Source organism: Cervus elaphus, chromosome X, assembly GCF_910594005.1.
Source record: "Cervus elaphus chromosome X, mCerEla1.1, whole genome shotgun sequence".
Taxonomy (NCBI): Eukaryota; Metazoa; Chordata; class Mammalia; order Artiodactyla; family Cervidae; genus Cervus; species Cervus elaphus.
In genome coordinates this window covers 124,134,144-124,160,289 of record NC_057848.1, presented here as the reverse complement: position 1 = coordinate 124,160,289, position 26,146 = coordinate 124,134,144, and the positions used below count along the sequence as shown (strand labels likewise).

The following is a 26,146-nucleotide window of genomic DNA, read 5'->3' as shown; positions in this document are numbered from 1 at the left end:
TGATTGATAGCTTGTCTGGGTTCAGAATTTGAGAGTCACAGTCCTCCCTCAGAATACTATAAATATTGCTCGTTTGCCTTCTGGTATTTAATGTGGCAAATTACAGGTCCAATGCCTGTTTGAATGTCTTTTACTGGTTGGTAACCTTATACTTCTGTCTGGAAATATGTTGCCAATTCGGATATTTAACCAGAATAAATATCTAGGTGTCTAACATTCTGTTATTCCTTCCCTGACATTATAGATCCTTAGATGTGGAAATCTGGAGATTTCTTAGGGGAAAGTTTTTTATTATCTGTTTTGATTATTGTTGTTTAGTTGCTAAGTCATGTCCAACTCTTTGTGGTCCCATGGACTGCAGCATGCCAGGCTTCCCTGTCCTTCACTACCTCCAGGAGTTTGCTCAAAGTCATGTCAATTGAGTCAGTGATGCCATCCCAACATCTCATGCTCTGATGCCTTCTCCTCCTGCCCTCAATCTTTCCCAGCATCAGGATCTTTTTCGATGAGTCTTCTCTTCGCATCAGATGGCCAAAGTATTGGAGCTTCAGCTTCGGTATCAGTCCTTCAATGCGTATTTGGGGTTGATTTCCTTTAGGATTGACTGGTTTGATCTCCTTGCTGTCCAAGGGAGTCTCAAGAGTCTTCTCCAGCACTAAAATTCAGAATCATCAATTCTTCGGCACTTGGCTTTCTTTATGGTCCAACTTTCACATCTGTACCTAACTACTGGAAACACCATAGCTTTGACTATGCGGACCTTTGTTGGCAAAGTGATATCTCTGCTTTTTAATATGCTGTCTAGGTTTGTCTTAGCTTTCCTTCCAAGGATCAAGTGTCTTAATTTCTTGGCTGCAGTCACTGTCCACAGTGATTTTGGAGACCCAGAAAATTAAGTCTGTCACTGTTTTCATTGTTTCCCCATCTATTTGCCATGAAGTGATGTAACTGGATACTATGATCTTAGTTTTTTGAATGTTGAGTTTTAAGCCAGCTTTTTCACTCTGCTCTTTCACCTTTGTCAAGAGGTTCTTTAGTTTCTCTCTCTTTTTTTTTTTTTGCCATTCGAGTGGTATCATCTGTATAGCTGAGGTTATTGATATTTCTCCCAGCAATCTTGATTCCAGCTTGTGCTTCATCCAGCCCAGTGTTTCTCATGATGTACTCTGCATATAAGTTAAATAAGCAGGGTGACAATATACAGCCTTGACATACTCTTTTCCCTATTTGGAACCAGACTGGACTGGTTTTGATTATTACTTTTTCATTTTGCGATACTATTTTTCTTTTCCAGCAAAGGAAGTTTTATTATTTATTTTTCCAATTTTGTTGTAATATAATTGACATATAACAATGTATCAGTTTAAAGTATACAACAAACAGGGCTTCCCTGGTGACTCAATGGTAAAGAATTCACCTGCAGTGCAGGAGATGTGAGTTTGATTACTGGGTCAAACTCCAGGAAGATCCCCTGGAGAAGGAAATGACAACTCATTCCAGTATTCTTGCCTGGGAAATCCCATGGGCAGAGGAGCTTGGCAGGCTGCAGTCCATGGGGTCACAAAGAGTTGGACATGACTTAGCAACTAAGCAACAACAACAAATACAACAAACAACTGCTGCATTTTGCTCTATGAGAGGAGTCAGAGCAAGTACCTAACAAAGAATATCAGTGATTTTATAGGTACTGAAAAAAGGATTGACAGGTAAAAAATAGGTACATATATATGCATAAATAAAATACTCATTTGAGTGGTATTATAAATGTGCAAGACAATTTCTAGACTTTAATTTGGAACTTGATCTTCCATTTTAGGACCGGAAATTAACCAAAGCCGAGCAGCAAAGGTTCAAGGAAGAAGCAGAGATGTTAAAGGGTCTCCAACATCCCAATATAGTTCGATTTTATGATTCCTGGGAGTCTATATTAAAAGGAAAGAAATGTATTGTATTAGTGACAGAACTTATGACATCAGGAACCTTAAAGACGTAAGTTGACCCTGATAGTGTCAATGGAGATTTACTTGGAAATAATTTTCAAGAGTCACAAAAGTTGTTTGCAAAGAAACACTACATGGTTAAAGAATTGGTAGATTCTGAATCTAGTGACTGTTTCAGGGCAGGTTAAAAAATTAGGGTGTTAATGAAGTTTGTTAGAGAACACAATGTTGAAAAATTAATGTTTGTGGCATATCATTGAACTTTAGAACTAGAAATAATTATAGAGATAATGTCATTTTGTAGAGGATGAAAGATTGGGAATGTGGCAGGTTCAAATACCTAGTGATTGGTACTATATAATTATAGTCTATTGTTTCTGACTAGAGCATTTCATCTGATGGTACAGCCACTTATTTGTGACTGTTATATGTGGTATGTACTTTTTCTGTAGGGGGGATGTACTTTGAGGCTTTATATTTAAAAATATTTTGTTAGACAATAAAAAATAACTCAGTGATGGCAATCCTAATACATACTGTATTGGCTTGTTTATGTAATTTACCCTAATGTACTTATATAATAAGCTAGGTATGTTTGTTTACATGTGATCTTTTGTTTCTTTGTGTAGGTACTTAAAACGGTTTAAAGTAATGAAACCAAAGGTCTTAAGGAGCTGGTGCAGGCAGATTTTAAAGGGGTTGCAGTTCTTGCACACTAGGACTCCTCCTATTATTCACCGGGATCTGAAGTGTGACAATATTTTCATCACGGGACCCACTGGATCTGTGAAGATTGGTGATCTAGGACTAGCCACCTTAATGCGTACATCATTTGCTAAAAGTGTCATTGGTGATTAATGTTTTATAGTTTATTGATTGTGTAAAGGAAGATTTTTTTTTAACTGTATATTTCTAGAACAGGAATCAGCAAACCATAGCCTGTGGGCCAACTTGAACTTCCCTGTCTATTTTTGTAAAAAAAGTTTTGTTGGAACACAGCAATACCCACTGATTTACATATTGTATATGGCTGCTTTTGCACTACAGTGTAAGAGTTAATTAGTTGTGACAGCCCATATGGACTGCAAAGTCTGAAATATTTACTGTTTGACCCTTTATAGAGAAGTTTACTGGCCCCTGGCCTAGAATGTGAGTTTACTTTGAAATATCTATTCTATATTAACTGATTTCAGAGACATCCTAGTGTATTTCTTTTGTGATGTATTTAATATTATTGAAAAGTTCTGAGGACTTATAAAGGAGATTTACTACTTCAAAAATTTTGAATAACTTAAATGAAGGATAGAAATAAAAACAGATTTTGGTGATCATTACCTATGAGCATTGCAAACTGTCCTTTATCAGTATGGAAAATTAAGGAAATTAAGGACATTATATATGTGTGTGTGTGTGTGTGGGTATGTATGTATATATTATACACACACACACACATATATATATATGTTTGCTTTTAGGGAACAGAAATTATCTCAAGTAATCCTTATGGCAAAGGGAATGTGATCTTGGCATAGATTTTTTTTTGTCTGCAGTACATCACTTGGGGGAATCTTAGTTCCCTGACAAGAGATTGAACCTGGGTCCTAGGCACTGAGAGCACAGAGTCCTAACAACTGGACTGCCAGGGAATTCTCTACATTTTTCTTTCTTAAAAATATGTGGTTGTGGTATTTTGTAGGTACTCCTGAGTTTATGGCCCCAGAGATGTATGAAGAGCATTATGATGAATCTGTGGATGTCTATGCTTTTGGAATGTGTATGCTGGAAATGGCTACTTCAGAGTACCCTTATTCTGAATGCCAGAATGCAGCTCAAATATACCGTAAAGTAACTAGCGTAAGTATAACTTTATACTTTTTACTTCACAAATTGCCACATTTCATGGTAAAGTCAACCAAAAGTCAACTTAGTCAAACCTAACTTTGGTTTCCGTTCAGTTCAGTCGCTCAGTTGTGTCCGACTCCTTGCGATCCCATGAACTGCAGCACACCAGGCCTCCTTGTCCATCACCAACTCCCAAAGTCCACCCAAACCCATGTCCATTGAGTCAGTGATGCCATCCAACCACCTCATCCTCTGTCGTCCCCTTCTTCTCCTACCCTCAGTCTTTCCCAGCGTCAGAGTCTTGTCCAATGAGTTAGTTCTGTGTAAATAGTGCTAAATTTAACATAATTGTAATGAAACAAGCTTTAGATTTATGCTATGTACCCATAATCAAATGGGGTCATATAAAATGCTCTGTATTAGTATCGTTGGGGAAAATGTACAGATATGTTATCTATATCCATTTGTTTGTGAAGAATTTTTAGATATTTATTCAGTTCAGTTCAGTTCAGTCCCTCAGTTGTGTCCAACTCTTTGTGACCCCATGGACTGCAGGACGCCAGGCCTCCCTGTCCATCTCCAACTCCTGGAGTTTATTCAACTCATGTCCATTGAGTTGGTGATGCCATCCAACCATCTCATCCTCTGTCATCCCCTTCTCTTCCCACATTCAATATTTCCCAGCATCAGGGTCTATTCCACTGAGTCAGTTCTTCGCATCAGGTATCCAAAGTAGTAGAGTTTCAGCTTCATCATCAATCCTTCCAGTGAACACCCAGGATTAATCTCCTTTAGGATGGACTGGTTGGATCTCCTTGCAGTCCAAGGGACTCTCAAGAGTCTTCTCCAACACCACAGTTCAAAAGCATCAGTTTTTCGGCACTCAGCTTTCTTTAGAGTTCAACTCTCCCATCCATACATGACTACTGTAAAAACCATAGTTTGGACTACGTGGACCTTTGTTGGCAAAGTAATGTCTCTGGTTTTTAATATGCTGTCTAGGTTGGTCATAACTTTTCTTCCAAGGAGCAAGCATCTTTTAATTTCATCACTGCAGTCACCATCTGCAGTGATTTTGGAGCCCAAGAAAATAAAGTCAGCCACTGTTTCCCCATCTGTTTGCCATGAAGTGATGGGAACAGATGCCATGATCTTAGCTTTTTGAATGTTGAGGTTTTTTTTCTTAATTTATTTATTTTAATTGGAGGCTAATTACTTGACAGTATTGTGGTGGTTTTCGCCATACATTGACATGAATCAGCCATGGGTGTACGTGTGTTCCCCATCCTGAACAACCCCTCCCACCTCCCTCCCCATCCCATCCCTTTGGGTCATCCCAGTCCACCAGCCCTGAGCACCCTGTCTCATGCATTGAACCTGGACTGGCAATTCATTTCACATATGATAATATACATGTTTCAGTGCTGTTCTCTCAAATCATCCCACCCTCACCTTCTCCCACAGAGCCCAAAAGACTGTTCTATATATCTGTCTCTCTTTTGCTGTCTGGCATATAAGGTTATCATTACCATCTTTCTAAATTCCATATATATGCATTAGTATACTGTATTGGTGTTTTTCTTTCTGGCTTACTTCACTCTGTATAATAGGCTCCAGTTTCGTCCAACTCATTAGAACTGATTCAAATGTATTCTTTTTAATGGCTGATTGATATTCCATTGTGTATATGCACCACAGCTTTCTTATCCATTCATCTGCTGATGGACATCTATGTTGCTTCCATGACCTGGCTATTATAAACAGTGCTGCAGTGAACATTCGGGTACACATGTCTCTTTCAATTCTGGTTTCCTCGGTGTGTATGCCCAGAAGTGGGATTGCTGGGTCATATGGCAGTTCTATTTCCAGTTTTTTAAGGAATCTCCACACTGTTCTCCATAGTGGCTGTACTAGTTTGCATTCCCACCAACAGTGTAAGAGGGTTCCCTTTTCTCCACACCCTCTCCAGCATTTATTGCTTGTAGACTTTTGGATAGCAGACATTCTGACCAGTGTGAGATGGTACCTCAGTGGTTCTGATTTGCATTTCTCTGATAATGAGTGAAGTTGAGCATCTTTTCATGTGTTTGTTAGCCATCTGTATGTCTTCTTTGGAGAAATGTCTGTTTAGTTCTTTGGCCCATTTTTTGATTGGGTCGCTTATTTTTCTGGAATTGAGTTGCAGGAGTTGCTTGTATATTTTTGAGATTAATTCTTTGTCCGTTGGTTCATTTGCTATTATTGTCTCCCATTTTGAAGGCTGTCTTTTCACCTTGCTCATAGTTTCCTTCATTGTGCAAAAGCTTTTAAGTTTAATTAGGTCCCATTTGTTTATTTTTGCTTTTATTTCCATTACTCTGGGAGGTGGGTCATAGAGGATCCTGCTGTGATTTATGTCAGAGTGTTTTGCCTATGTTGTCCTCTAGGAGTTTTATAGTTTTTGGTCTTACATTTAGATCTTTAATCCATTTTGAGTTTATTTCTGTGTATAGTGTTAGAAAGTGTTATAGTTTCATTCTTTTACAGATGGTTGACCAGTTTTCCCAGTACCACTTGTTAAAGAGATTGTCTTTGTCCATTGTATATTCTTGCCTCCTTTGTCAAAGATAAGGTGTCCATAGGTGCGTGGATTTATCTCTGGGCTTTCTATTTTCTTCCATTGATCTGTAGTTCTGTATTTCTGTCTTTGTGCCAGTACCATACTGTCTTGATGACTGTGGCTTTGTAGTATAGTCTGAAGTCAGGCAGGTTGATTCCTCCAGTTCCATTCTTCTTTCTCAAGATTGCTTTGGCTATTTGAGGTTTTTTGTATTTCCATACAAATTGTGAAATTATTTGATCTAATTCTCTGAAAATTACCATTGGTAGCTTGATAGGGATTGCATTGAATCTAAAGATTGCTTTGGGTATTATACTCACTTTCCCTATATTGATTCTTCCAATCCATGAACACGGTATATTTCTCCATCTATTTGTGTCATCTTTGATTTCTTTCATCAGTGTTTTATAGTTTTCTGTATATAGGTCCTTTGTTTTTTAGGTAGATATATTCCGAAGTATTTTATTCTTTTCGTTGCAGTGGTGAATGGGATTGTTTCCTCAATTTCTCTTTCTGTTTTCTCAGTGTATAGGAATTTAAAGGATTTCTGTGTGTTAATTTTATATCCTGCAACTTTTCTATATTCATTCATTAGCTCTAGTGATTTTCTGGTGGAGTCTTTAGGGTTTTCTATGTAGAGGATCATGTCATCTGCAAACATTGAGAGTTTTACTTCTTTTCCAGTCTGGATTCCTTTTCTTTCTTTTTCTGCTCTGATTGCTGTGGCCAAAACTTCCAAAACTATGTTGAATAGTAGTGGTGAGAGTGGGCACCCTTGTGTTGTTCCTGAGTTTAGGGGAAAGGCTTTCAATTTTTCACCTTTGAGGATAATGTTTGCTGTGGGTTTGTCATATATAGCTTTTATTAGTTGAGGTATGTTCCTTCTAGTCCTTCTTTCTGGAGGGTTTTATCATAAATGAATGTTGAATTTTGTGAAAGGCTTTCTCTGCATCTATTGAGATAATCATATGTTTTTTATCTTTCAATTTGTTAATGTGCTGTATTACATTGATTGATTTCTGGATATTGGAGAATCCTTGCATCCCTGGGATAAAGCCCACGTGGTCATGATGTATGATCGTTTTCATATGTTGTTGGATTCTGTTTGCTAGAATTTTATTAAGGATTTTTGCATCTATGTTCATCAGTGATATTGGCCTGTAGTTTTCTTTTTCTGTGGCATCTTTGTCGGGTTTTGGAATTAGGGTGATGGTGGCCTCATAGAATGAGTTTGACAGTTTACCTTCCTCTGCAATTTTCTGGAAGAGTTTGAGTAAGATAGGTGTTAGCTCTTCTCTAAATTTTTGGTAGAATTCAGCTGTGAAGCCGTCTGGTCCTGGGTTTTTGTTTGCTGGAAGATTTCTAATTATAGTTTTGATATTCGTGCTTGTCATGGGTCCGTTAAGATTTTCTATTTCTTCCTGGTTCAGTTTTGGAAAGTTATACTTTTCTAAGAATTTTTCCATTTCTTCCAAGTTGTCCATTTTATTGGCATATAGTTGCTGATAGTAGTCTCTTATGATCCTTTGTATTTCTGTTTTGTCTGTTGTGATTTCTCCATTTTCTTTTCTAATTTTGTTGATTTGATTCTTCTCCCTTTGTTTCTTGATGAGTCTGGCTAATGGTTTGTCAATTTTATTTATCTTCTCAAAGAACCAGCTTTTAGCTTTGTTGATTTTTGCTATGGTCTCTTTTGTTTCTTTTGCATTTATTTCTGCCCTAATTTTTAAGATTCCTTTCCTTCTACTAACCCTGGGGTTCTTCATTTCTTCCTTTTCTAGTTGCTTTAGGTGGAGAGTTAGGTTATTTATTTGACTTTTTTCTTGTTTCTTGAGGTAAACCTGTATTGCTATGAACCTTCCCCTAAGCACTGCTTTTTCAGTGTCCCATAGGTTTGGGGTTGTTGTGTTTTCATTTTCATTCATTTCTATGCATATTTTGATTTCTGTTTTGGTTTCTTCTGTGATTTGTTGGTTATTCAGCAGCATGTTGTTCAGCTTCCATATATTGGAATTTTTAATAGCTTTTCTCCTGTAGTTGACATGTAATTTTACTACATTGTGGTCAGAAAAGATGCTTGGAATGATTTCAATTTTTTTGAATTTACCAAGGTTAGTCTTATGGCCAGGATGTGATCTATCCTGGATAAGGTTCCCTGTACACTTGAGAAAAAGGTGAAATTCCTCATTTTGGGGTGAAATGTCCTATAGATATCAATTAGGTCTAACTGGTCCATTGTATCATTTAAAGTTTGTGTTTCCTTGTTAATTTTGTTTAATTGATCTATCCATAGGTGTGAGTGGGGTATTAAAGTCTCCCACTATTGTTGTGTTATTGTTAATTTCCCCTTTCATACTTGTTAACATTTGTCTTACACATTGCGGTGCTCCTATGTTGGGTGCACATATATTTATAATTGTTATATCTTCTTCTTGGATTGATCCTTTGATCATTATGTAGTGTCCTTCTTTGTCTCTTTTCACAGCCTTTATTTTAAAGTGTATTTTATCTGATATGAGTATTGGTCCTCCTGCTTTCTTTTCGTCTCTACTTGCATGGAATATCTTTTTCCAGCCCTTCACTTTCAGTCCGTATGTGTCCCTTGTTTTGAGGTGGGTCTCTTGTAGACAGCATATATAGGGGTCTTGTTTTTGTATCCATCTAGCCAGTCTTTGTCTTTGGGTTGGAGCATTGACTCCATTTAAGGTAATTATTGACTCCAATTTAAGGTAATTATTGATAAGTATGATCCCGTTGCCATTTACTTTGTTATTCTGGGTTTGAGTTTATACACTCTTTCTGTGTTTCCTGTCTAGAGAAGATCCTTTCGCATTTGTTGGAGAGCTGGTTTGGTGATGCTGAATTCTCTCAGCTTTTGCTTGTCTGTAAAGCTTTTGATTTCTCCTTCATATTTGAATGAGATCCTTGCTGGATACAGTAATCTGGGTTGTAGGTTTTTCTCTCTCATCCCTTTAAGTATGTCCTGTCATTCCCTTCTGGCCTCAAGAGTTTCTATTGAAAGATCAGCTGTTATCCTTATGGGAATACCCTTGTGTGTTATTTGTTTTTCCCTTGCTGCTTTTAATATTTGTTCTGTGTTTGAACTTTGTTAATTTGATTAATATGTGTCTTGGGGTGTTTTTCCATGGGTTTATCCTATTTGGGAGTCTCTGGGTTTCTTGGACTTGGGTGACTATTTCCTTCCCCATTTTAGGGGAAGTTTTCAACTATTATGTCCTCAAGTTTTTTCTCATGGCCTTTCTTTTTGTCTTCTTCTTCTGGGACTCCTATGATTCGAATGTTGGGGCGTTTCACATTGTCCCAGATGTCTCTGAGGTTGTCCTCATTTCTTTTAATTCTTTTTTCATTTTTTCCTCTCTGCTTCATTTATTTCCACCATTCTATCTTCCACCTCACTTATCCTATCTTCTGCCTCCGTTATTCTACTGTTTGTTCCCTCCAGAGTGTTTTTGATCTCATTTATTGCCTTATTCTTTTTTATTTCTTCTAGGTCCTTGTTAAACATTTCTTGCATTTTCTCAATCCTTGTCCCCAGGCTATTTATCCATAACTCCATTTTGTTTTGAGGATGTTGGATCACTTTTACTATCATTATTCTGAATTCTTTTTCAGGTAGACTCCCTATCTCCTCCTCTTTGGTTTGGTTTGGTGGGCATTTATCATGTTCCTTTATTTGCTGAGTATTTCTCTGCCTTTTCATCTTGTTTAGATTGCTGTGTTTGGGGTAGCCTTCCTATATGCTGGTAGTTTGTGGTTCCTCTTTATTGTGGAGGTTGCTCCCTTTGGGTGTGGTTGGACAGGTGGCTTGTCAAGGTTTCCTGGTTAGGGAAGCTTGCCTCGGTGTTCTGCTGGGTGAATCTGGATTTCTTCTGTCTGGAGTGCAATGAAGTGTCCAGTAGTGAGTTATGAGATGTCAGTGGGTTTGGTGTGACTTTGGGCAGCCTGTATATTGAAGCTCGGGGCTATTTTCCTGCATTGCTGGAGAATTTGCCTGGTATGTCTTGCTCTGGAACTTGTTGGTTCTTGGGTGGTGCTTGGTTTCAGTGTAGGTGTGGAGGCTTTTGGATGAGCTCTTATCGATTAGTGCTCCCTGCTTTCAAGAGTTCTCTGGTGTTCTCAGGTTTTGGACTTAAGCCTCCTATCTCTGGTTTTCAGTCTTATTCTTACAGTAGCTTCTAGACTTCTCCATCTACACAGCACCGATGATAAAACATCTGGGTTAATAATGAAAAGATTCTCCACAGTGAGGTACGCCTGGAGAGGTTCACACAGTTACATGGAGAACAGAAGCGGGAGATGGGAGAGGTGACCACGAGGAGAAGAGGGGGAATGAAAAGGGGAGAGAGCAAGCTAGCCAGTAATCAATTCCCTGTGTGCTCTCCACAGTCTGGACCCCTCAGAGAGGTTCACGGAGTTACACAGAGAAGAGAAGAGGGAGGAAGGAGACAGAGGTGACCAGGAGGAGAAAAGGAGGAATCAAAAGGAGAGAGACAGATCCATGCAGTAATCAGTTCCCTAATTGTTCTCCACAACCTGGAACACAAAGAGATTCACAGAGTTGGGTAGAGAAGAGAAGGGGGAGGGAGGAGATAGAGGTGACATGGTGGAGAAAAAGGAGGGTCAAAAGGGGGAGAGAGCAATCAAGCCAGTAATCACACTCCCAGGTAAAAACAGGTATTGAAGATTGGGTTCTTAAAAGTACAAAATTGATAGCAAATACCAGAAAGCAAAGATTAAAAATTTAGAGTGGAGGTTAGACTCTCAAAAATACAATATTAAACAAAACAAAGTCACAAAAATTATAAAATATATATATGAAGTTTGCTTTAAAAATAGGGTCTTTTTTGCAAGGTAATATTAGGTTATAAAAATGAAAATTCAAGGAGTAATGACTTAAAAAACTTTTTTAAAAGTTAAAAAAAATGATAATAGTAAAAATATATCTAGGAATTTCTCTGTAGCTGTTTTGAGCAGTGTGGGGTCAGTTCAGTTTCAGATAGTTCCTTGGTCCGGCTTATACTTCTCACGATCTATAGGCCCCTTCCAATGTAGTCAGTGTTAACTCCAGGATCTCAATCTGTTGCATCTGTCACTTCCAATGTGGTTCTCTTTGTTTATTATAGCTTCTTTTGTTTGCTGGTCTCTTCGGTTTCTAATTTCTACCCTGACACAAGGGAATGAAGGTGTTCACTTATTTAGGCTCACTTATTCAGTCATGCTGTGGGGAGGGAGGAACACTACAAACAAATATCGCTGGCCTGTGTGGGGAGTGCTCACAGTGTCTTGGCTGCACTGGGTTTGTCCTCACTCACAGCGCGTGCGCTTTCCCAGTCTACACTTCTCAGGCTCTAGCTTGCTCTGCCGGGGAAATATCTGTGGCAGGCCTGGGTTGCGTGTACTTCCCAGGTCTAAGCCGCTCAGGTTCAGGTTCTTGGGTACTCCACAAAGGCACAGACTCAGTTGGGCCTGCGTTTTGTGCCCTTCCCAGGTCTGAGCAGCTCAGGCAACCAGGTGCTTGGTGAGCACATTCTCCCCAGGTAGGGCGGTTTGGTAACTTCTCCTCTTTTAAGACTCCCTTCTTGGGATGGGTCTCTATCCCTTCCTCTTTTGCCTCTTTTTTTAATCTTTTATATTTTGTCCTACCTACTTTCGAAGACAATGGGCTGCCTTTCTGGGTGCCTGATGTCCTCTGCCAGCACTCAGAAGTTGTTTTGTGGAGTTTGCCCAGCATTCAAATGTTCTTTTGATGAATTTGTGGGGGAGAATGTGGTCTCCCCATCCTATTCTTCTGCCATCTTCTGAGTCCAGTCTCTGAATGTTGAGTGTTAAGCCAACTTTTTCACTCTCCTCTTTCACTTTCATCAAGAGGCTCTTTAGTTCTTCAGTTTCTGCCATAAGGGTGGTGTCATCTGCATATCTGAGGTTATTGATATTTCTCCCAGCAGTCTTGATTCCAGCTTGTGCTTCATCCAGCCCAGCGTTTCTCATGATGTACTCTGCATATAAGTTAAATAAGCAGGATGACAATATATAGCCTTGATGTACTCCTTCCCATATTTGGAACTAGCCTGTTGTTTCATGTCCAGTTCTAACTATTGCTTCCTGACCTGCATACAGATTTCTCAAGAGGCAGGTCAGGTGGTCTGGTATTCCCATCTCTTTAAGAATTTTCCAGAGTTTGTTGTGGTCCACACAGTCAAAGGCTTTGGCATAGTCAATGAAGCAGAAGTAGATGTTTTTGTGGAGCTCACTTGCTTTTTCAATGATCCAGCCGATGTTGGCAATTTGATCTCTGGTTCTTCTGCCTTTTCTAAATCCAGCTTGAACATCTGGAAGTTCACAGTTCATGTACTTTTGAATCCTGGCTTGGAGAATCTTGAGCATTTCTTTAGTAGCGTGTGAGATGAGTACAATTGTGCAGTAGTTTGAGCCTTTGGCATTGCCTTTCTTTGGGATTGGAATGAAAACTGATCTTTTTATTTATTAGATGGATGTTATTTTCCAAAGCTAAATAATAAAGATTGGCTAAATGTTTTGAAGACTTTTTCTAGTTCTGAAAGCCTCATTATTAAATGACAGTCACTGCTATGAGTAATTTTTTTACATTAAGAGTTACAAGGAATGTGAGTAAGACGTGTTTGCTACCTACGAAGAGTTTACATTTTTAGTAGGGCAATGATATAAACTCACAGATGACTACAAAAATAAGAGGATTGGAGTATAGAAGGAATTTAAGGGAGATAGAAGCAAAGTGTTAGGATTGTTCAAATTAGATCTCTTTCATGTTCAGTTGGGTAGCTCAAGGTGGGCCACAAAAGAGATTGTTCACGTATTTCAGATAACTAATGAGGCTAGAATGCCCTTTTAATTTGGGCCACAAATAGAAGAGTCTATACTTGATTTTATAAGTTTCAGCTCCCCAGTTATTTTCCCCCAGGTGCAGAGAAAGCAATAATTATCCAGGGCTAGGGAGTGGTTAAGAGCTCAGTGGAAAGGTCAAAGAGGGTATTTTCTATAAGAATTAAAAACTCCATTTTTTGATTGGTAACTTTATTCTTTTATATTAACATCATTAAAATGAAATATCACATTTCAGATTTCCATGTCTACTAAAGCTTCTTGAATTTGAGGCCCAAATTAACTCCTAATCTCACCAGATTTATCTAGGATATGATATTGGCTTTCTGATTCTGTATGCTGTAAGGTAGTGTGACAGACCTAGAACATTATCTTAGATTGCCTCATTTTGTGATAATTATTTTATTATACCTTTCTGCTTATAGCTTAATTTGGAATTTTTATTAAGTGATGGCAGCAATCTTGTATTATTTTTTAACTCTAAAACTCATAAATTAAGAGTGGTAGAATGTAAAATAAGCAGGTTTAGGCAGCAAGCACAGTTATTATAAAAACGTTTTGAATTATATGGACCTCAATAATTTGATAGTGATTTCCTAGAACCTGATAATTAGCTTAAGGTTCTCTCAATAGTTTGATATTGTTTATGTATAAAAACAGTATAGATTTCTGAAAAGTTTATGCATATAACAAAATATATATTTTTTATATGTATATTTACTGATTGTGTCTAGCCATTCTAGAAGACTTTGAAATACTGATTTGAAATGTTGGCAGTAGAGAATTCCTTATTTAGAATTTCTGAAAGTGTTTTTCTAATAACATTGATTTTTATGATTTCAAGAAATACTGATTTATTATATTTTACTAATTGGGGTTATATTGTATGTACATTTTGAAATCCTATGTTTTTTCTGCTTAATGTTGTAGTATGAGAATTCTCCATGTTTTTAATTACTGTGAGAATATTTTTAGTTTCTGTTTATTAGCATTTGTCTTTATGTGTATGTCACATAGTTTATATAATATTACTTCTGTTATTAAAGACTTAGATTGTTTACAGGTTTTCACTGTTGTTTGTAGAATGGTGACAAAATCCTTGTCAAAAAGCTGTGAAACTTATATTGTGTATATATATTTATTTCATTTAAGGTTTGAATGTTGTTTAGTGTTTAAAAAATCATTATTTTACTAAGTGTCATGTTGGCCTGGGGTTTCAATTGCTTAATTTGTGACTAGAAACCATTTTTCCTCTTCCAGGGTATAAAACCAGCCAGTTTTGATAAAGTCACTGATCCTGAAGTGAAAGAAATCATCGAGGGATGTATTCGTCAAAACAAATCTGAAAGGTGGGTGCATATATAGTGAAATGACATAACTGATGGATGAATTTTTCTCTTATCTTGCTTTGGGTCTTTTTCTGACCTTTGAATCATGCTGGGTATGACTTTTGAGTGGAAGCCAAACCACACTGTCTATAGTAAAGTGTATTATTGCATCTGTTGCCATTTTAAATTGATATTATGTGTTGAATTTTTCTTGAACTGATATTAAGCTTCATCACTTTTAGCCATCAGTTTAACAGTCCCCTCTCAGGTAAACTTTCTTCTAACAGTTGATAGATAGTGGAGAGTTTCTGCATTGTCAACTTCACATAAGTACTTAAATGGTTTTTTATGACAGTTTAAGAAAAATTTAACCATTAACTCACTAGCTGTTTTTTTTTTAATTTGTCCATATGTTCTTGTGTCATGATAATGGTAAAGCTGATAAGGCTATTTTTTTCAAGAAATTAGTAATTCTAAATTTATTTGTGTCACAATTTGTATTTTTCTCACAATTCATTTTAGTTTTAGCTTTTCCCTTTAATTTGAACTTTGGACAGTTGGTTACTTAAATTGGTAGGTTAGTGTTTTATCTCTAGTTGATTATGATCAAATCAGATAATAGATGTTTTATAGAAATTATTTACACCAGCATTTCACTGACTCTCTCTCATTTTTATTAGTTATCTAAGCTTACTATTGCATATCTTAAAATATAAAAAGCCCCTAAGATAAAGCCTGTTTAATTATAGCTTTATTATACAACATTCTTTGTGTTTGCACCAATAGGCTATATCTATATATTTTAATTATGGTAAAATATAAATAACCTAAGATTTACCATTTTAATCATTCTTAAATGTACAATTAAGTGGCATTATGCACATTCACATTGTTGTACAATCATCACCACTATTTCCAAAACTTTCTCATCATCCCAAACAGAAACTCTGTGCCCATTAAATAGTAACTCCCCATTCCATTTCCCCTCACCCCCTGCCAATCTCTATTCTACTTAGTCTCTACCTCTTTTGTAGGTACCTCCTACCAGTGGAATAAAAATATTTGTTCTTTTGTGACATATAATATTTGTCTTTTTGTGCTCTCATATACACACCATTTTGTTTATCCATTCATCTGTTGATAGATACTTGGGTTATTTCTACCTTTTAGCTATTGTGAATAATGCAGCATGAACATTGGTGAACAAGTATCTTCTTGAATCTCTGCTTTCAGTTCTTTTTGGTATATACCTAAGAGTAGAATTACTGAATCATATGGTAATAATATGTTTAATTTTTTTTTGAAGAATGACCAATTTTTTTTCCACAGTGGCTGCATCATTTTGCATTCCTTTCAGCAACGTATGATGGTTCCAGTTTCTTAACATCCACACGAACTGTTTTTTGGTAATATCCATCTTAGTGGGTGTAAAGTGCTATCTCATTTTGGTTTTGATTTCCATTTCCTTAAGGACTAATAATGTTGAGTATCCTTTCATGTGTTTATCAGTTAGTCATTTGTATATTTTCTTTGGAGAATTATCTATTGAAGTCCTTTGCCTTTAGAAAAAAAATTGAGTTGTTTTATTGGTGTTTTTGAATTGTAGGAGTTTAGGCATGCTTTTTTTTTTTTAAAGCTATGCTAAAACTACTGTGTTGAAGTAGTTGTTTTAGTTTGGTTTCTGATTGCTTTTTATGCAGCATTTTAATTAGGATCTATTACCAAAGAACACTGGAATATTCAAAAAAGGTTCATGGCACATTAGTGTTTTGGAAAGAGCATAGGCTTCCACAGCAGAAGAAGATTCAAATCTGGAGTCACACTTAGCCAGTGTGATCTTGAGCAAGTTACTTAGGTGTTCCTCAAAATAGGTATTATTTTGATGATTAAAAAGATAATGAGTATAAAATACCTAACAGAGTAAGAAATATTTAATGAATGATACTATCTGCTGCTATTGCAGTGATTATTCCATAGTAAAATTATCTAGGCAAAACTTTCATTGAGAAGCAGAATGCTTAACTTGATTGTACATTCTTAAACACATCTCACCTCAGCCTTAAGACTAGTTAGTCTGAGCAAGCGTATTCTTTTCTTAAAAGCTGTCTTAAGTAAATGTTTGTCTCTTGATCACTAAAGTGTACAAGGTTGAAAATCCTCAACTTACAGGATACCATGCTGTCAACATGCTTTCAGTTCAGTCTCAGTTCAGTCGCTCAGTCGTGTCTGACTCTTTGCAACCCCATGGACTACAGCATGCCAGGCTTCCCTGTCCATCACCAGCTCCTGGAGCTTGCTCAGACTCATGTCCATCAAATCAGTGATGCCTTCCAACCATGTTATCCTCTGTCGTCCCTTCTCCTCCTGCCTTCAATCTTTCCCAGCATCTGGGTCTTTTCCAGTGAGTCAGTTCTTCACGTTAGGTGGCCAAAGTACTGAAGCTTCAGCTTAAGCATCAGTCCTTCCAATGAATATTCAAGACTGATTTCCTTTAGGATTGACTGGTTTGATCTGCTTGCAGTCCAAGGCACTCTCAAGAGTCTTCTCCAACACCATAGGTCAAAAGCATCAATTCTTTGGTGCTCAGCTTTCTTTATGGTCCAACTCTCACATCCATACATGACTACTGGAAAAACCATAGCTTTTACTAGATGGACCTTTGTTGGCAAAGTAATGTCTCTACTTTTTAATATGCTGTCTAGGTTTGTCATAGCTTCTGTTTTAAATAGTATAGGAGGGGCTTTCTACATAGACATTATGGAATATATCAGTTTTAGCTCTCACTGGCCTGTAATTTAGATATTATTTCTCTATTTTAGAATTTGGTCAAAGAAAGGGAAATTACCTTTCCCAGCATATAAAAAAAATTTGAGCCTCTGTCTTTTTTTCTTCTCTTAACGTAATATTAGATTAATCCCTAATATTAGGCTGGAGTTGTATTCATTATGTGTATACTTTGGCCTAGGACACTGGCCTTAAATACTTCAAGAAAACTGTATGACTTTGATGAACTAAATTAGTTTCACCCATGGCATTCTCTAAAGAGTGAATGAAGTACATGGACTAGATTACTGTTAATTGAGTTAATGAGTTCTATTTATAAATTTTGTAAAAAAAAAAGTTTGAATTGTTAATTTACTTTAGAGTTTATATATCTGGAAAAGTTTTTAGTTTCCTTGCTGACAATCCATTGTTAGACTTCTAATGACTTAAGCCAGTGATTTAGGGAAGATACTGAATCCATCTAATGTACTGCAGCACTTTTCAAATTATCTCTAGGTGTACATTTAGGTATGTTAAACTTTAGTATCTGGATATGTTACTGTTAATGGTCCTTAATTAAGATCACTACAAATGCATGTTAATCGAGGTTTCTTTGCATCCTGGGTAATGATAAGTGGGATGTAAGATTAGGGTTTTATAAGACGACAAATTAATGGTTTAGTTAATAGAAAATTTTAAATAAAGTTGTTGCTTTGACAGATTTTTTACTGATTAAGTGTTCTATATCTTGTTTGTGATTGGAAGAATTGATAACAGGTTTGCATATTGTTTATTAGGTTGTCTATAAGGGACCTACTAAACCACGCATTTTTTGCGGAGGATACAGGACTAAGAGTGGAGTTGGCAGAGGAAGATGATTGCTCAAATTCATCCCTGGCTTTAAGACTCTGGGTCGAAGACCCTAAAAAATTGAAAGGCAAACATAAAGATAATGAAGCTATTGAATTCAGTTTCAATTTAGAAACAGATACACCTGAGGAAGTAGCATATGAAATGGTAAGTGAATCCTATCCCCAGCCTCCCCTCCTGTTATAGTATTGGGGTTGCATCCTTTCTCTTTATGATTGCTTTCTTTTCTCTCATTTTCTTTATTTAAATTGAAACTTTATTGTGAAATATATCTATGTAGCTGAGTATATTAAATTTGTATGTATAGTATAAAGAATAGTAAAACCGTACTTTTGTTAAGAAATGGAACAGTACTGGTACCTTAGAAGTTATCTGTGTGCCCCCTCCCACTTGCATTCCCCTCCCTCATCACTATAGATAATATCTACCCTGACTTTTAAAAAAATAATTTATTTATTTTAATTGGAGGCTATTTACAATATTGTGGTGGTTTTTGCCATACATCGACATGAGTCAGCCATGGATCTACCCTGACTTTTGTGTTACTCTTTCCTTTGCTTTTCATTATAGTGTACCTAAAGAATACATATTATTTTGTTTTGAAAACTAGAGTGCCCAGCACATACCTAGCTGGTTACTAAAGTTACTGTTAGGTGAAGATACCCAGGAGGGGTAAGCTGAACAGAGTCTCTTGGTCATAGTCTGGCTCAAGCTTCCCTGTGAGTTTATGAGAACTGAGTCTGGGAAGGTCAGACTTGTTAACCTCTACTTTCAGGCATCTGGGTGGGCCAGTAATCAGGGAACCTCTAATGTAATTATTTGTCTGTCTTTCTTCTTGAATTGGTCAGATTCTCCAGAGAATTATCTTTCGGTATCCTACCTGGAGGATAAGGATGTGGTTATTGGTGCATTTTGGTAGCCAAGTGGGGAGAGTGCTGGCAGTTTCTGCATATGGCATTCAGCATGCATATGGTCATTTAATCTTCTTGTTTTTCACATGATAGCCATACCTTCAACAGTGCCTGGTGTTCCCTGGTCCAGAGATACTTTTTTACCCTTTCCAGAGAACAAAATTTTAGACTTTTTGAGTAGGGGAGAAGCAATCACCCAAAGATGTGGAATGGAGGGTGGGAGATCGGAACCTAATACCTAACTACTTCTGAAAACCCTTTCACTTAGTCTTCCTTATTTTAGTCATCTCTTTTGACTTTATCCACTTCTATAAGTACCTGGTATGGCTAGTTCCTATGTATTATGAGTATTATTCAGTATAAATGAGAATGATTCTCAGCCTTCCCTGGCTCACCTTTTCCAATTATTATCTGTTTTCCACATCCCCAAATGTCCAAAAGGTTTGTTGTTGCTGTTGACTTTATTCTGTCTATCCTTGTGAGTTTATGACTTAAAAATCCACCTGCTCTGGGTTTTTTTGAACTTTGGGAAGGAGTGAAATTAAATACATGGATTCCATCTGACATTTTAATCATTTTTCCACTATGACAAAATTTCCCCAAATGTGTAGAACCTTGAGACATGCTTTAAGATACAGATTGTAGAACTGAGAAGGATATGCTATGACACCTCTTCAGGTCATTATCTCTGCTACTCATCCCTGTTCCTTTTAGACAACAAGCCCTTAACATCTCTCATGTTACTCTACTAACACCTAGTAAGATATAGCACTTTGCTATGAGCATACTTGCTCTGCCTAGAGTGCTGATTTCTGGACTTCATCTACCTCTGCCTCAGTAGCCTTCAAGTTCCTTGTTTTATTTAATCCAGGTCAGACTTTACCTTCTTCTGTGATTCTTTCTCTACCTTCACTAGAAAGGCTTATGCTCCTTTAGGGCTTTTGCAGCAGCTTATTTCTACCTCTTTATTTCATTTGAAATTAAGTTTTTATACATCTGTTACCACCAGCTTCTGTGTGCTTATAGGAAAAAGGACCAGCTTAGGCAATTATGTCTCTGGAGCCTAGTAATTTTTTTCCTATTCAAGGCTCTGGCATTTGTACATGTCTGATTAAGAAAGAACATTCAGTTCAGTTCAGTCGCTCAGTCGTGTCTGACTCTTTGCGACCGCATGAACCGCAGCACGCCAGGCCTCCCTGTCCATCACCAACTCCCGGAGTCCACACAAACCCATGTCCATTGTGTCGGTGATGACATCCAACCATCTCATCCTCTGTCGTCCCCTTGTCTTCTGGCCCTCAATCTTTCCCAACATTAGGGTCTTTTCAAATGAGTCAGCTCTCCGCATCAGGTGGCCAAAGTATTGGAGTTTCAGCTTCAACATCAGTCCCTCCAATGAACACCCAGGACCGATCTCCTTTAGGATGGACTGGTTGGATCTCCTTGCAGTCCAAGGGACTCTCAAGAGTCTTCTCCAACACCACAGGTCAAAAGCATCAGTTTTCTGCACTCAGCTTTCTTTATAGTCCAACTCTCACACCCATACATGAACACTGGAAAAACCATGGCCTTTACTAGACAGACTTTTGTTGACAAAGTAATGTCTCTGATTTTTAATATGCTGTCTAGATTGGTCATAACTTTCGTTCCAAGGAGTAAGCGTCTTTTAATTTCATGGCTGCAATCACCATTTGCGGTGATTTTGGAGCCCAGAAAAATAAAGTCAGCCACTGTTTCCACTGTTTCCCCATCTATTTGCCATGAAGTGATGGGACCGGATGCCATGATCTTAGTTTCCTGAATGTTGAGCTTTAAGCCAACTTTTTCACTCTCCTCTTTCACTTTCATCAAGAGGCTCTTTAGTTCCTCTTCACTTTCTGCCATAAGGGTGGTGTCATCTGCATATCTGAGGTTATTGATATTTCTCCCAGCAATCCTGATTCCAGCTTGTGATTCATCCAGCCCAGTGTTTCTCATGATGTACTCTGCATATAAGTTAAATAAGCAGGGTGACAATATACAGCTTTGACATACTTCTTTTCCTATTTGGAACCAGTCTGTTGTTCCATGTCCAGTTGTAACTGTTGCTTCCTAACCTGTATACAGGTTTCTCAAGAGGCAGGTCAGGTGGTCTGGTATGCCCATCCCTTTCAGAATTTTCCACAGTTTACTGTGATCCACACAGTCAAAGGCTTTGGCATAGTCAATAAAGCAGAAATAGATGTTTTTCTGGAACTCTCTTGCTTTTTCAATGATCCAGCGGATGTTGGCAATTTGATCTCTGGTTCCTTTGCCTTTTCTAAAACCAGCTTGAACATCTGAAAGTATGGTTCACATATTGCTGAAGCCTGGCTTGGAGAATTTTGAGCATCACTTTACTAGCGTGTGAGATAGTGCAATTGTGTGGTAGTTTGAGCATTCTTTGGCATTATTTTTCTTTGGGATTGGAATGAAAAATGACCTTTTCCTTTCAGGTATGACCTAAATCAAATCCCTTATGACTATACAGTGGAAGTGAGAAATAGATTTAAGGAACTAGATATGATAGACAGAGTACCTGATGAACTATGGACGGAGGTTCATGACATTGTACAGGAGACAGGAATCAAGACCATCCCCAAGAAAAAGAAGTGCAAAAAAGCAAAATGGCTGTCTGAGGAGGCCTTACAAAGAGATGTGTAAAGAAGAGAAGTGACAAGCAAAGTAGAAAAGGAAAGATATTCCCATTTGAATGCAGAGTTCCAAGGAATAGCAAGGACAGATAAGAAAGCCTTCCTCAGCGATCAATGCAAAGAAATAGAGGAAAACAATAGAATGGGAAAGACTAGAGATCTCTTCAAGAAAATTAGAGATACAAGGGAACATTTCATGCAAAGATGGGCTCAATAAAGGACAGAAATGGTATGGACCTAACAGAAGCAGGAGATATTAAGAAGAGTTGGCAAGAATACACAAAAGAACTGTACAAAAAAGATCTTCACGACCGAGATAATCACAAAGGTGTGATCACTCTCACTCACCTAGAGCCGGACATCCTGGAATGTGAAGTCAGGTGGGCCTTAGGAAGCATCACTACAAACATAGGTAGTGGAGGTGATGGAATTCCAGTTGAGCTATTTCAAATCCTGAAAGATGATGCTGTGAAAGTGCTGCACTCAATATGCCAGCACATTTGGAAAACTCAGCAGTGGCCACAGGACTGGAAAAGGTCAGTTTTCATTCCAATGCCAAAGAAAGAAAGAACATAGAAACAAATTAACTATTTTTTAATGGCATTTGGAATTTTGGTTAGGAAAATAACTCTGCTAGTAAAAAATAAAAGTAAAAATCTTAAATGTTAAAGATGTGTTTTTTAAGAAAATTGAAATTGTATCAAGCATCTTCTCTGACCACAACACTATGAGATTAGATATCAGTTACAAGGAGAAAGCTGTAAGAAACACAAACACATGGAGATTAAACAATATGTTTCTAAATAACCAGTAGGTTACTAAAGAAATCAAAAGGGAAATTGTAAAATTTCTAGAAACAAATGACAAAGAAAACATGACAACTCAAAACCTGTGGGATATAGCAAAAGCAGTTCTAAGAGGGAAGTTTATAGCAATACAATCCTACCTCAAGAAAGAAGAAAAACATCGAATAGACAACCTAACTTTACACCTAAAGCAACTGGAAAAAGAAGAACAAAACCCCAAAATTAGTAGAAGGAGAGAAATTGTAAATTCCCGAGCATAGATAAATGAAAAAGAAATGAAAAAGACAATAGTAAAGATTAATAAAAGTAAAAGCTGGTTCTTTGAGAAAATAAACAAAATTGACATACCCTTAGCCAGACTCATCAAGGAAAAAAAAAGAGAAGAATCAGGTCAACAAAATTATAAATGAAAAAGGAGACGTTAGGACAGTGAGGAAATACAAAGGATTATAAGACACTATTATGAACAACTATATGGCAATAAAATAGATACTCTGGAAGAAATGGACAGATTCTTAGAAAAGGTCAGTCTTCCAAGACTGAACCAGGAAGAAATAGAAATGATGAACAACCCAATTATGTGCACCGAAATTGAAGCTGTGATCAAAAATCTCTCAAAACACAAAATCCCAGGACCAGATGGCTTCACAGGAGAATTCTATCAAACATTTAGAGAAGATCTAATGCCTATTCTTCTAAAGCTCTTTCAAAAAATTGCTGAGGAAGGAACACTTCTAAATTCATTCTACGAGGCCACCATCAGCCTGACACCAAAACCAGACAAAGACAACACAGAAAAGAAAACTACAGGCCAATATCACTGATGAACATAGATGCAAAAATCCTCAACAAAATTTTAGCAAACAGAATTCAGCAACACATCAAAAAGCTCATACACCATGATCAAGTTGGGTTTATTCCAGGAATGCAAGGATTCTTCAATATACGAAAATCAATCAGTGTGATACACCATATGAAGAAATTGAAAGAGAAGAACCATATGATCATCTCAATAGATGCAGAAAAAGCCTTTGACAATATTCAGCACCCATTTATGATTAAAACTCTTTAATAAATGGGCATAGAAGAAACCTACCTCAACATAGTAAAGCTTTATATGATAAGCCTACAGCAAACATTCTTCTCAATGGTGAAAACCTGAAAGCTTTTCCCCTAAGATCAGGAACAAGACAAGGGTGTCCACTTTCCCCACTATTATTGAACATAGTTCTGGAAGTCCTAGCTTCAGCAATCAGAGAAGAAAAAGAAATAAAGGAATCCAGATTGGAAAAGAAGTAAAGCTCTCACTGTTTGCAGATGACATGATACTGTACATAGAAAACCCTAAAGATAGTATCAGAAAATTAGTAGAGCTAATCAGTGAATTTAGAAAAGTTGCAGGATACAAAATCAATACACAGAAATCACTTGCATTTCTATATACTAACAATGAAACATCAGAAATAGCAATTAAGAAATCAATCCCGTTCACTATTGCAACAAAAAGAATTAAATATCTGGGAATAAACTTACCTAAGGAGACAAAAGAACTGTACACAGAAAATTATAAGACACTAATGAAAGAAATCAAATACGATATAAACAGATGGAGAGATATTCCATGTTTCTGGGTAGGAAGAATCAATATTGTGAAAATGCCTATACTACCAAACACAATCTACAGATTCAGTGCAATCCTTATCAAATTACCAATGGCATTTTTCACAGAACTAGAGCAAAAAATTTCACAGTTCATATGGAATCACAAAAGACCCCAAATAGCCAAAGCAGTCTTGAGAAAGAAGAATGGAGCTGGAGGAATCAAGCTTCCTGACTTCAGGTTATACTACAAAGCTACAGTCATCAAGGCAGTATGATACTGGCACAAAAACAGAAATATAGACCAATGGAACAAGACAGAGAGTCCAGAAATAAACCCATGCACCTATGGGTACCTTATTTTTGATAAAAAAAGGCGAGAATATACAATGGGGGCAAAGACAGCCTCTTCAATAAATGGTGCTGGGAAAACTGGACAGCTACATGTAGAAGAATGTAATTAGAACACTTCCTAACACCATACACAAAGATAAACTCAAAATGGATTATAGATGTAAAGGTAAGACCAGAAACTATAAAACTCTTATGGGAAAATATAGGCAGAACTCTCAGTGACATAAATCAAAGCAAGATCCTCTATGACCCACCTCCTAGAGTAATGGAAATAAAAACAAAAGTAAACAAGTGGGACCTGATTAAACTTAAAAGCTTTTGCAGAGCAAAGGAAACTATAAGCAAGGTGAAGAGACAACCCTCAGAATGGGAGAAAATAAGAGCAAATGAAACAACTGACAAAGGATTAATTTCCAGAATATACAAACAGCTCATACAACTCAACACCAGAAAAACAAACAACCCAATCAAAAAGTTGAAACTCCAATACTTTGGCCACCTGATGCGAAGAGCTGACTCATTTGAAAGGACCCTGATGCTGGGAAAGATTGAGGGCAGGAAGAGAAGGGGATGACAGAGGATGAAATGGTTGGATGGCATCACCAACTCAGTGGACATGGGTCTGGGTGGACTCTGGGAGTTGGTGATGGACAGAGAGGCCTGGCGTGCTGCGGTTCATGGGATCTCAAAGAGTCAGACACGACTGAGTGACTGAACTGAACTGAATCAAAAAGTGGGAAAAAAGACCTAAGCAGACATTTTTCCAAAGAAGACATATAGATGGCTAACAAACATATGAAAAGATGCTCAACATCACTCATTAGTAGAGAAATGCAAATCAAAACTACAATGAGATATCACCTCATACGGGTCAGAACGGCCCTCGTCAAAAAGTCTACAAACAATAAATGCTGGAAAGGGTGTGGAGTAAAGGGAACACTCTTGCACTGTTGGTGGGAATGTACTTCCATACTATGGAAGACAGTATGGAGATTCCTTTTAAAACTAGGAATAAAACCACCATATGACCCAGCAATCCCACTCCTGGGCATACACCCTGAGGAAACCAAAATTGAAAGAGAGACATGTATCCCATTGTTCATTGCAGCACTGTTTACAATAGCTAGAACATGGAAGCAACCTAGATGTCCATCAATAGATGAATGGATAAAGAAATTGTGGTATATATACACAATGGAATATTACTCAAACATTAAAAGAAACACATTTGAGTCAGTTCTAATGAGGTGGATGAACCTAGAACCTATTATACAGAGTGAAATAAGTCAGAAAGAGAAAGACAAATATCATATTCTAATGTATATATACAGAATCTAGAAAAATGATACTGAAGAATTTACTTAGAGGGCAACAATGGAGGAACAGACATAGGGAATAGACTTAGGGACTTGGGGAGAGGCGAGGAGAGGGTGAGATGTATGGAAAGAATAACATGGAAACTTACATTACCATATGTAAAATAGATAGCCATTGGGAGTTTGCTGTATGGCTCAGGAAACTCAAACAGGGGCTCTGTATCAACCTAGAGGGGTGGGATGGGGAAGGAGATGGGAGGGAGGTTC

General features: G+C 37.4%; 1 protein-coding gene across 4 annotated transcripts in view; it reads left to right on the top strand.

Moving 5' to 3' along the window:
- WNK3 (WNK lysine deficient protein kinase 3) overlaps positions 1–26,146 on the top strand; it is a 163,873-nt gene that overhangs the window by 42,275 nt on the left and 95,452 nt on the right. For all 4 annotated transcript variants that reach the window (XM_043896927.1, XM_043896925.1, XM_043896926.1 and 1 more), the window contains exons 3-7: positions 1,817–1,989; positions 2,570–2,790; positions 3,637–3,794; positions 14,521–14,609; positions 18,149–18,368. In XM_043896927.1, coding sequence (XP_043752862.1) covers positions 1,817–1,989; positions 2,570–2,790; positions 3,637–3,794; positions 14,521–14,609; positions 18,149–18,368 — 861 coding nt within the window. The remainder of the gene's footprint in view (positions 1–1,816; positions 1,990–2,569; positions 2,791–3,636; positions 3,795–14,520; positions 14,610–18,148; positions 18,369–26,146) is intronic.